General features: G+C 35.9%; 1 protein-coding gene across 1 annotated transcript in view; it reads left to right on the top strand.

Annotated features, from left to right (window-relative positions):
- FAT4 (FAT atypical cadherin 4) overlaps window positions 1-13,171 on the top strand; it is a 116,258-nt gene that overhangs the window by 86,349 nt on the left and 16,738 nt on the right. Inside the window, exons 7-9 of the mRNA XM_053461405.1 lie at window positions 5,599-5,779; window positions 6,757-7,004; window positions 7,305-11,654. Coding sequence (XP_053317380.1) covers window positions 5,599-5,779; window positions 6,757-7,004; window positions 7,305-11,654 — 4,779 coding nt within the window. The remainder of the gene's footprint in view (window positions 1-5,598; window positions 5,780-6,756; window positions 7,005-7,304; window positions 11,655-13,171) is intronic.

The raw sequence follows: 13,171 nt of genomic DNA, 5'->3' as shown, positions 1-13,171 counted from the left end.
ACATTTGGAGAAACATTTTTTCCCCTCGTTAGGGCTATTTCTGGGGTGGTAGCATGCGCTCGTCTTTGGCGGAACAACAGACCTTGTCATTTAGCTAAGCCTCGGCATTACTTCTTTTTAGAAAGCATGTACTCCACAACAAGCCACTTTAGCAGTTTACGACATGTTGTACTCGGCACTCACAAGGGGTGCATTGTATATTAATTTGGAAAAGGAAAGACAGTTTTAAGGTTAGCTTTATTTTCCTATGGATGTAATTTTAGATTGTTTACATTGCTACTTTGGGTTACATTACGAGATATTTAAGCTGTGTGCAGTAAAACAAACATGCTTGCTATAAAGTATCAGATATTTTTTTAAGTGAATTTGCCAATTTAAAATAAGATTTGGTGTCCTTCTGTTCTAAACTCCCCAACATCTGTGTATAATATTATTGATACACAATGAATGCACTACAGTGGTACGTTACAAATTTAAAAGTAAATTGATTAAGAATGTTAAGTGAGAAGCGCAGGGAAACGCGCTTGTGTATGGAAGGGCTGTGGGGTGTATTATATTCACTGCAAGATTATCAACCGTTCCCCTCCTTTTACTTTATAATGCAAATCAATTTGGAAAAAGCCTTAACTCTAAAAAATATTATTCATTTCTTCTCTCTTCTTATAATAATAATAATAATAATAATAATAATAATAACTGTTCTCAAAAATATTTATTTCACAAATTTGTAAACTGTATGTCAACTAGAAAAAATTAGAAATCTATTAAAATAAATTATTAACTTATAAATAAATTAAATAAGTTTAAATAAATAATATTTACTGGACAGATATGGTATAGCATAACTCCTATCATTAAATACTGAGTCAGACATTGATGGTGTACAGCATAACTCTCATCACTATACACCAAGCCAGACATTGATGGTAGTGCAGCATAACCCCTGCCTGTTCCACAGCTGCCCCTAAAATATCCTGTGTCACTTTAGCCCCTGAGGTAGCCTGTCTGTGTCACCTCTGCCCCTGAAGCAGCTTGCCTGTGCCAACTCTTCCCCTGAAACAGCCTGCCTGTGCCAGCTCTGCCCCTTTAGTAACCTGCCTGTGCCACCTCTGCCCCCTAAACTGTCTGCCTGTGCCACCTCTGCGCTCTAAGTAGATTCTAGTAGTAGGAGTACTCTAGGAGGGGGAGAAAATTCAGGAAACCCAATTATTTCACATATTTTAGGAGTCACTAGGAGTAGGAATCACTAATTTTGTCATAATGCATCTACAGTGGACATTTTTAACATGTAACCACAAAACTGAATAGAAACAATATTTACAAAAGGAATATGATTAAAGTGGTTGAAAAGTAACACTTTCCAAATAATCCCATGTCATCCATAATATGCATCAACAGCTGACACTGGTTCTGTTTCCATTTGTCCAGCAGATTAGATCTTTCCATGTTTTTGCATAATCTACAATTAACTGTATTGGCAAACTGTTTTATCCTAGGATTAACTCTGTCTGGTATGCCCTGAAAATCTCCTTGTTTGTTCATTTTATACTATCTGCAGCAGTATGTTAGCTTGGATAAAAAAGATACAGCAAGTGATGATCAGAAACATAGTGTGTCAACAATCTTTACTGAGACGTGTTAATCACATGCACTCCAGTTAATTCTCTTAATGGTATAAAGAGACAAAAGGCATCACATTTTAATCACCTTATGGGCATCATAGTGTTGTTAGAACACAATACACAACAGCTGTTTTTGTAGTTGAATTAGTACCATTTATAATAAAATTGAATTATACAAATTCTAGATAAAGATAGAATGTCTGTTTCTTGTCAATCCTCCTTATGCCTCCTATTAGTCAAAATGATTGTTTTCTAGGGGCACCTGATGTGTTCTTCCCTTCTCCTGCTCCAGTCAGATCAGATCCGTAGTACATTGTAGGTTATGTGAGTTACTTAGGATGATTATACAATTATCTCAAAAAAGAGGTCTATAAAACTTGATCAGTTGTTTTCTTACATTGCTCTTTATCAGGAATATAAATAGAAAATAAATATATTTATATCAAAAACACTGCTCCTAATTGTAAACATGTTAACAGATTTTACATACTGAACCTAAAATATTATATATATATATATATATATATATATATATATGTTTAATAATTTAGAACAAAAAAAGACAACCATTCCACCAGCTATGTAATTGATAAATATGATTTTGATAAAACTCGGTACCCTTTCTATGTAATGTTTAGCAACTCGGGTGGAGAGTTACATTAAATATGGGATTGCTGGCGTGAAGTAATAATTATTTTTTTTTTTAAAAAAAACTTTCCTTTTGTGACTATACTCTGAAGATGTCTAGACTGAAATTATTTTTGAAAGCAAATTAAAAAAAAGAAAACATTTTTCCCAAAGAATATTCAAGGTCACAATTTTTTTTACTACCCCTGTCATCACCGTTTGATCAGCTTTTTTTGACTATTTAGTCTGATTTGGATGCTTTTAAGTGATTGCTAAACCACGTCAACTTTGTTACAATAGCCCTGGTTCCCTTATTGTTTTTAAGTGGTCATCAAAATATAATATTTGTGGATAAGACTGGGACTAGGAAGCATGTCTATTTATGTATACCTTTTTTTTTTTCTGCTAAGCCCCAACCCCCATATCTTCTCCTGGAAGCATCTTGCTTCAATGAAATCATTATAATAGCGGTAATAATCTTCTTGTCTAAATCTATTGACTAAAGCTGATTTAGAAGAGTTACGCCACTTCAATTACACCGCAGTCCCTCTAGTAACAATTATTTTTTTTTGCATTTATTTCAGGAAAAATAACATCAAATTCATGTAAAGTTTGATGAAAATCAAATGTAATGTTTAGCTAGCAACAAAGTAACAATAAGACCTAATGCGAATCTTGTGTTAAAAGCTTAATAATACCATGATAAAAGTTTAGTGACATGTACTTGACAACCTTTCTTTGCATTGAGACTTTTGCTACATCTGGGAAAACAACTAATTTACATCTGTTCACTGAATCATAGATCATTCACTGTGAATTAATGATAACTAATGTGACATTCATTTTGTTCTGCTCAGAGCCTACTTATGTATGTCCAATGCTACATGACACTAGCCTTCATTGCAATTGTGTGCGTTTATATTTAAGCACAAAAGCCCTCATCATGTAGATTATTGTCAAGGGATGCTTTAACAAAGATTTTCTGGTGGTCCGCTGGTAAATGATTAAAAACCCAGGCCTCGTGAGTAACCGCTCTTGCAGCGAGATCCTGAATTCTGGGAATAGAGCCTGACCAAGAAAAACAGAATCTCTTACCACAAATATGATATTGGTATTAGGCTCAGACTACATAGTTAAACGGTTACCAACTTGCTGCTTTTCCATGGGGCCGGTGACCTCACTTGCAAATTATTCTTTTGCTTACACTTCCCACCACAGATGTCAGAATAGTAGATGTATTTTGGGGTCCTAAATTTTAGGTTCCTATTAAAAATGGATAATAACAATAAAATACTAGATTTTCAAGACAAATAATGTAATTTGTGATTGAGTAAATTCAAAGTAGTTAAAAATTATTTTTACTTTGGATTCAGAAAAAAGTATGTCTTTGGGGCCATTTTTGTCTAACTGGTGGCTCATGGGCCAGATGAACATTTATCTGTATAAGATCAGTGTTATCCAATGTTTTAAATGTGGACCGAGCAATGACCCTAAATAGTGTAGTCTGTGATATGAAATAAGTGTGAGGGAGTGCTATGAGAGAGGTCTGGGCGGATGGACGCAGAGACCCTCGACTCGGTTTTGTACTTTGGGTTGGTTTTAAGGATATTTTCTGCTAGTTGGATCGGAGGTGTGGAGTGGACACCAATAATTTTATTATGGTTATGGGTAGGCATAATAGTGGGAACTATCTAGAAAAAAGTTGGGGAAATGTTTTAGGCCGTAATGGTGTTATTTATGATTAAAAGGGCATTTTGTGTTTTCCACCTATTTTCAGTGTATGAAGAACAACGTATATGTCTATTTTTGTAACCAATAATGTACATTGTGAAGTGCAATTTGTATATCTAGGAAACTGAACTATTTATCTTCCAAGTTGACGAATACACTTATTAGTATCCGCCAGTTAATTTAGTTTTCAAGAAACATGATATACTTTATTCTTAGGGGCCTTGGCACAGATCTCAGCACATTGTATTATCATCAAGATGAACGGATGTTAATTTGGTATCCACTAATTGCCTGGATTTTAGTGGATTCAACTGTACATCTAAATGGATGTACATCTATTATGGATTAAAACATCTTTTTTAATTGTATTTGGCTTGCAAATCAACTATCCAAATTAGAGAGATTCATCTTGAAATCCCTGAATCCTTGCAATAATATGATACTCCAAGACCCTCTGGGCTTGTAATTATTGTAGAGGTTTAGGATTTTGCCAATTAACATAAAATCAAACACTTAATCCTGAAAACCTGCTGTGTTTGCAGCCCTGAACAAGCAAACAACTATGCGGTTGTTGTACGAAAGTCAAAAGTGAAACTGTGAAGTCATTAGAAATGATATAAAAATTATTCGTGCACCTGAACACAATAATTCAGGAGGGATTCCTTTTTTTTAATATTTATTGCTAAAACAAGGAATCATTTGTGCCCTGATGTTTATAGTTGCTGACAAATTAAGAATGGCCAATGGCGGTCTTATATTTAATTTTAAATTAAAAAATCATAAGCTATGTTTGGGAATCAAGAACACCTGGCCACATGACAAAAAGAAAGGTGTGAAATTACTCAAACTAATATGTCTTTCATTGCAGAAAATGTATACTAATTAAGGACATGCAGTGTGCTGTATTATGTGTCATCTGTGGGGAATTCTATAATATAGCCATGCAATACATATACATATGTATATATATAAAAAAATAATGTGTATATATATATATATATATATATATATATATATATATATATATATATATATACACACAAGTAATGACAAATGTAATTGATAACTATTTTTTGATTTTTTTATAAATGCCAAAAATTATTTATGCAACACAAAAAGTCACAGAAATTGGCGGACCCGATGATCAGGATGAAATATTATGACATCTTGGTATATTCATCCTATATAACACTATATAAACTCTAAATATTATCTAAAACTATAAAATAAAAGAGTGTTTTTTGACTCACTGTGCCAGGTATTGCATGTACAGAACAGCTACAAATATTTCAGTCCAAAAGGGATCCCAGAATAGGCCGCAGAGGATATAATTTCATTATTGTGCACAACGAAGGACAGAGGCTCACATTTCTCTGTAAAAGCAATTTAAATTCCATAGCACCGCTTCTAGGCAGTTTACCTTTCTGGCTGCATCCTAAACCATTATTTTAGTAAAAAAAAATGCTTGTTCTTTTGGAAATTTTGTAAATTCTTATAAGAATCCCCCACCTACATGCAGAAAGTACGGTAAACATTTTAGGTAACCCTCTATTGTAGTATAAATGTATGATGTGTAAATACTTGTATGTGATATATTTTTTCGATATTTTTTTTGCAGGGAACCCAGCTCTTACAGGAACAGGTACCATCACAGTGAACGTCGATGATATCAATGACAACAAACCTTTGTTTGCCTTAAGTCAACACTTTATAACAATCCCCGAAGATGCACCTACAGGAACAGACATTCTGCTGGTAAATTGTTCAGATCCCGATGCTGGTGTCAATGGAGTTATCCGGTAAGTTCTGCACGCTTTCTGCTACTGTAACACCTGTTGTGTTAACCCTTTCAAGCGCATTTGCTTAACACGCATAGATGCCGCTCCTGCTTTTAGGGTTTTAAGGGTTACAGCTTTTCCGTTCGACCCCCTGCCGTTGAAAGCCTCATGCTGACAGCACTTTTCTTTCATTTAATATATTTATCATCATTTTTTTTTCTTAACAGGGTAATGAGGATGTTAACTAATATTGACAGACCTAACGCTACCTACTGTGTACTGCAAGAATTCAAAGTAATCTTTTAGTGGTTGTTAATGAGGTTGTCTTGGATGAGGGGTTTATTGGAAGTTTGCAAGCGTTTACCAACTTGGCAAATGGTTTATATTTTGTATTAGTAGTGGTAAAAAATATACATAAATATATATATATATATATATATATATATATATATATATATATATATATATATATATATTTGTACATTACTTGGATAAGCATTTATTGGCAAGTTTAAAAAAAAAAGTTAATTAACTATATATGGTTGCTGGATAGTAATGAAATGCACATAAAACCAGTATTAGGTATTTAATATTTCATAAGGCAAGTTATTTACTTTGGATGCAACATATCAAGAGTGAGGATTCAGCTGGCGTGGTTGTAATATTAAAGTAATTTAAAATGATCATAGAGCTTTCTGTATTGTTAATAGTATATTTAATTATCCATTTTTGGATTCATTTACCAAATAGCTACATTTTAATGAGCTCTTTCCATGATGAACTCGGTTGGACCAAAAAGACTATTTGGCATTCAGTCTTGGGGTTCTTTGTATTGTTTGAAATTTAGTAATTTGTCTGCATAAAAAAATATAATTATATCAACATTATTAATGTATATTTTTTATGTATGTGTTTACTGCCCCGATTAAATTGCACTTAATAAATAAAAGGTAATAATAATACTAATACATTATTATTGTTGTTATATATTTTGACAGATACAGTTTGATTGGTGGAAATTCCCAGTTTACTATTAACCCTTCCACTGGTCAGATCATCAGCAGTTCAATGTTGGACCGAGAAATGAAAGACATTTATACTTTGCTTGTTGTGGCTACCGATGGGGGATCCCCTGCCTTGACAAGTTCAACGAATGTGACCATCACTATTCTTGATGTGAACGACAACCCACCAAGATTTTTGCATCATCCATATGTCACCTACATTCCATCACCTACTCCTTCAGGTAGTGATATTTCCCATATTTCCCATTTTTAAGCATATGGTTATATATATATAAGATTGATTTTAGTGCACTTTTACAAGGAAGCCCCATCTGCCCTTTAAAAATGAGTCCATCCTTTTGTATGAGTAAACTATGAAAGGGGAGTCATTGTAAAATGCCAAAAAACTGCAGCCTTTAGGATGCAACACCCTGCATCAAAAAGGGGTTAATGTTATTCCCAAGTTCCATGATACTTATTTTTTTCACGTGGCTTGTCTTAGTTTAGTAATGAATATTGTTTTTTTCCCTATTTGCTTTCAGACTCTTTTGTGTTTGCTGTGACGGTAACTGATGAGGACATTGGTTCAAATGCAGAACTTTATTTTTCACTAAAGGGACGGAACTCCAACAAGTTTCTCATTGACCCCATACGAGGAACTATCAGCACAGCAGAAGCTTTAGAGGGTCCTTCTGAAATAACAGTTTCTGTCCATGTGAAAGATGGCAGCCTTAATTCAAAGGCTGATTCTACCACAGTGACTGTGAGGTTTGCTAACAAAGCTGACTTCCCTCAAATACGAGCTGATCAGAAGACCTTCACATTTCCGGAAAGTCAAGAAGTAGGCACCCTCATTACAACATTGTTTGGCTCATCTTCCAGAGGAGGTTCCTTGTCCTTCTATATAGCTAGTGGTAATTTTGGAGACACATTTCATATAGATGAATTGAACGGCCAGCTTTACATCAGAAACCCACTGGATTTTGAAGCCATTTCTAAATATGTGCTTTGGATCGAAGCTAGAGATATGGGCTTTCCTCCATTTTCCTCTTATGAGAAATTAGAGATAACAGTTTTGGATGTCAATGATAATCACCCGCAGTTTAAGCAAGATCCAATCATAGCTGAAATAATGGAAAACCTTTCACCACGGAAAATAGTAGCTGTCTCTGCCAGGGATAAAGACAGTGGATCTAATGGGCAGATAGATTATACCATAGTGGATGGCAATAAAGATGGTTATTTTCATATAAACAGAGTTACTGGAGAGGTCCGAAGCACCAGGCCCCTGGATCGAGAAAAGGTATCTCAGCATACTCTAACCATCAAAGCTTCTGACAGGGGTACCCCATTACAAAGCTCAATAGTAAAAGTTATAATTAACGTTTTAGATGACAACGACAACGCTCCAAGATTTTCTCAGATATTTAGTGCAACTGTTCCCGAGAACGCGGCTTTAGGTTACATTGTCACCCAGGTAACTACCTCAGATGTAGACGCTGGGGCAAATGCTGTCAGTAGATACACAATCACTGACACAAGTCTTCCCTTTCACATAAACGTCAACACAGGCGTGATCTCTGTAAGCAGGCCCTTAAACAGAGAGGATTATGATCGCTATATTGTACGGGTTACTGCCCATGATTCAGGGTGGACAGTAAGCACAGATGTCACTATATTTGTAACTGATGTCAACGACAATGCTCCAAGATTTAGTAGGCCATCCTATTATTTAGACTTTCCAGAAACAACTGAAGCCGGATCTAAAGTTACTGAAGTATTTGCATCAGACCCAGATGATGGATTGAATGGTCAAGTGTATTATTTTCTTAAATCTCAATCTGAATTTTTCCGTATTAACTCAACTACAGGTGAAATATTCAACAAGCAGCATTTAAAGTATCAAAATCCGAGCGTGTCCGGTAATGTTAATATCAACAGGCACAGCTTTATCGTAAGTGCTTCTGACCGAGGCAACCCTCCAATTATGAGCGAAACTACAGTATCAATCAACATTGTTGACAGTAATGACAATGCCCCAAAGTTTCTGTTGAGCAAATATTTTACCCCCGTTGCTAAAAATGCAAAAGTAGGTACAAAATTAATTAAGGTAACAGCGATTGATGAAAAGGATTTTGGTATGAATTCTCAAGTAGAATACTCCCTGTCAACAGAAAATGCTAATGGTAAGTTTCAGGTTGACAAAGAAAGCGGTTGGATCACAGTGGTTTCATCTCTTATGGTGGACATCAATAAAAACTTTATCTTGAGAATAACAGCAAAAGACAAAGGCAATCCACCATTATCATCTCATGCAGTGGTTAATATAACCGTGACTGAGGAAAATTATCATACCCCAGAATTTTCGCAGAGTCATATAAGCATAACAGCCCAAGAAAGTCACACAGTTGGTACAGTTATAAGAACTCTGTCTGCGAGGGATAGGGATTCTTCAATGAATGGAATAATCACGTACAACATCACTTCAGGAAATGAAGCTGGCACCTTTGCAATTAACTCTTCCACAGGGGCATTGTCTTTGTCAAAGGGTCTGGACTATGAACTTTGCCAAAAACATGACTTAACCATCAGTGCCACCGACGGTGGATGGGTGGCTAAAACAGGATACTGTGTTGTTACAATTCATGTTAAAGATATTAATGATAATCCACCTGTATTCAGTGCAGATGAATATTTCCCTACAGTACAGGAAAATGCTCCAAGTGGCACAACTGTCATTCGCTTAAATGCGACAGATATAGACTCTACTCCAAATGCCGTTATTGCATATTCCATACAGTCTTCAGATAGTGACCTTTTCGTGATTGATCCAAACACAGGCGTAATCACCACCCAAGGTTTTCTTGATTATGAAACAAAGCAATCATATCATCTAACGATAAAAGGCTTCAATGTGCCAGACGAAGATCGCTGTAGTTTTGTCACCGTTACAATCCAGCTAGAGGGAGCAAATGAATACGTACCTCGGTTTGTATCAAAGATGTATTATTTTGAAGTCTCTGAGGCTGCCCCTAAAGGAACAGTCATTGGGGAAGTGTTTGCAAGTGATCGTGACTTAGGTATTGATGGAGAAGTCCACTATTTAATTTTTGGAAGCAGTAAGAAAAAAGGGTTCCATATTGAGAAGAAAACAGGCAAGCTTTATGTATCAGGTGTTCTAGACAGAGAAAAGGAAGAAAGAATCTCTCTGAAGATTCTAGCTAAAAATATTGGAAACATTCGAGGAACTGATATAGATGAAGTAAATGTCAACATCACTGTGCTTGATGCAAATGACCCTCCTGTTTTCAGCCTAAAGCAATATAATGTTCAAATCAGTGAAGGAGTTCCTCCCGGTACACATGTCACTTTTGTAAGTGCCTTTGATTCTGATTCAGTCCCAAGCTGGAGCCGGTTTTCTTATTTCATCGGTTCTGGGAATGAAAAAGGTGCCTTCTCTATTAATCCACAGACTGGGCAAGTTACCGTTACAACAGATCTGGACAGAGAAATAATGCCTATTTATAATCTAACAGTTTTAGCCATTGATTCAGGAACACCCTCTGCAACAGGAAGTGCATGCCTTGTGGTATCTTTAGAAGATATTAATGATAATGGACCCATGTTATCCATAACTGAAGGAGAAGTAAAGGAAAACCAGAGAGCAGGAACTCATGTGATGACACTGCAGTCTTCAGACTTAGATCTTCCACCAAATCAAGGTCCATTTACGTATTACCTCCTGAGTACTGGACCTGCTACAAACTATTTCAGTCTAAGCCCAGGAGGAATTCTTACCACAACAAGAGAAATTGATAGGGAACAGATTAATGAGTTTTTCTTATCTGTTGTAACTAGAGACTCTGGTTTTCCGCAAATGTCTTCCACGGGAACTGTCCATGTGAAAGTTTTAGACCAAAATGACAACCCTTCAGAGTCCCGAACAGTGGAGATTTTTGTCCATTATTTCGGTAATCAATTTCCAGGTGGTACTCTTGGCAGCGTTAAGCCTCAGGATCCAGATGTCTTGGATAACTTCCATTGTTCTCTAACATCAGGGGTGACAAGTCTCTTTAATATTCCAGCAAACAGTTGTGATCTTAATTCCCAATCAAGATCCACAGATGGAACGTTTGATCTCACTGTTCATAGCAATGATGGAATGCACAGCTCAGTCACCAATAATGTTCGAGTTTTCTTTACAGGTTTTAGTAATTCTACAATTGATAACAGCATCCTCCTTCGAATAAACATACCAAATGTTAAAGACTTTTTAACAAATCATTACCTCCACTTTTTACGCATTGCTGGTTCTCAGCTAACTGGGCTAGGGACCGCTGTACAAATCTATGGGATCTTTGAGGAAAATAACCGGACTTTTGTCATGACAGCCGTAAAACGAAGTAACAATCAATATGTTAACCCCAGTGGAGTTGGTACATTTTTTGAAAGTATAAAGGAAGTGCTGTTTAGACAAAGTGGAGTATGGATAGAATCTGTGGATCACGACTCATGTGCTCATAATCCTTGCCTTAATGGAGGAAACTGTATGAGGAGGCTTGCTGTGAACCCTACAATAAAGATCACTGAAAGTGTTCCTGTAATTTTAGTGGCAAATGAGCCACTCCAGAGTTTTATCTGCAAATGCATGCCGGGATACGATGGAAATTTATGTGAGACTGATATTGACGAATGTTTACCACTTCCATGCCATAATGGTGGCACCTGCCATAATTTGGTGGGAGGATTTTCCTGTAGCTGCCCTGATGGTTTTACTGGAATTGCTTGTGAGCGGGATATCAATGAATGCCTTTCCAGTCCATGCAAAAATGGCGCTGTTTGCCAGAATTTTCCTGGAGGCTTCAACTGTGTCTGCAAAGCTGGATCTACAGGTAAGAAAATAAAAAGCACATTCTTACTTCCAAAGTATGAAAATATTATTGATGCACTTGAAGAATATATCACTTCACACATCATGCTTATTACTAGTTTTATAGCAGTATCAACTTTATACTTTAAATTGTAATGCATTTAAAAAAACTGAATGGTACATATAATCATTAAAGCTGTAGCCGGAGCTTGAATATATTTCACATGACTAAGCATGGAGAGTTGGTCATATTAACTCCTTAAAACCACTATGTACCAGTGAGGTTAGTCTGCAAAATTGACTGTCCCTGCATAAAAATTCACTGCATTATACACGTCCCACATAGCCCTTCTTGGAAAAGATCATCACTGGGGTTTGCCTTAATAATGTATAGTGGAGACGGGGAGTTTAAATTTGCAACTATCCTTCAACCTTCTGGTTTAGTGTTAGCTCTCAGATGAGTTTTGGGTAATGGTAAGCAGTGGGAATCCTAATGGATTCCATTGCCTTTGCAAAGGTACAAATCATGAGAAATAAATGTCCACATAAAAATACCTTAAAATGAAAGATTATTATTTATGCAAAGATAAAACCAAGACATCCATGTCATTAATGACGTTAGCCAAAGGTCAAGGAGTGTTGCTATTCTGGAATGCTGCAGTAAAAATTAATAATATGCAGGAATAATGTAATGTCATCCATCATTTACCTATCCATCTATAATCTATCCATCAATTGTTCCCTACGTAGCCAAAATATTTGTTTTGATCACGTTAGGAAAAAATGCCCACAATTCTCTGTTAATTCATTTTTAGATGCTTTTAAATCTCTACGGATACGAGTATTTGACAGATCGGAACCATATTGCTAAGGCATTCCCCTTTTACCAAATGATTCATTCTGACAGTCTTTCTTTTCTTTAACATATGGAATTACCATTACACTAAAAATTCCAAATTAGGATCAAAATGCATAATAATGTAATGTGATTCTCCTCCATCTTATAGTAAATGTATATGTTATATATACATATATATACATATGTTATATATAGTAAGTGAATATGGTTAAATTTAATGTGTTTTATACATATTTAACAAAAATCCTTGGAAATACACTAAATGGACAAAAGTATTCACCAACGGGGACCATAAAGACATGATCGGATGAGTTTGGTGTGGAAGAAATTGGGCCGCACAGAGCCCTGACATCAACCCCAATCGACCACCTTTGCTATGAACTGTAAGGGAGATTGTGAGCCAGACCTTCTCATACAACATTAATGCCTAACCTCACAAATGCTCTACTGGATGAATGGGACGAACTTCCCAACAGAAACACTTCAAAATCTTCTGGAAAGCCTTCCCAGAAGAGTGGAAGCTGTTATAACTGCAAAAGGGGGGACCAACTACATATTAATGTCTATGTATGTCATCAAAGTCCCTGTTGGTATAATGGTCAGGTGTCCCAATACTTGTGTCCATATAGTGTATTTCTTACATTGCTGCTGTTAATCTGCATATTAGAGGGTTTGTATAT

The sequence above is a fragment of the Spea bombifrons genome, chromosome 1, assembly GCF_027358695.1.
Source record: "Spea bombifrons isolate aSpeBom1 chromosome 1, aSpeBom1.2.pri, whole genome shotgun sequence".
Lineage (NCBI taxonomy): Eukaryota > Metazoa > Chordata > Amphibia > Anura > Pelobatidae > Spea > Spea bombifrons.
The sequence above is the reverse complement of the archived record's forward strand: the minus strand, read 5'-3'. Positions and strand labels throughout refer to the sequence as shown.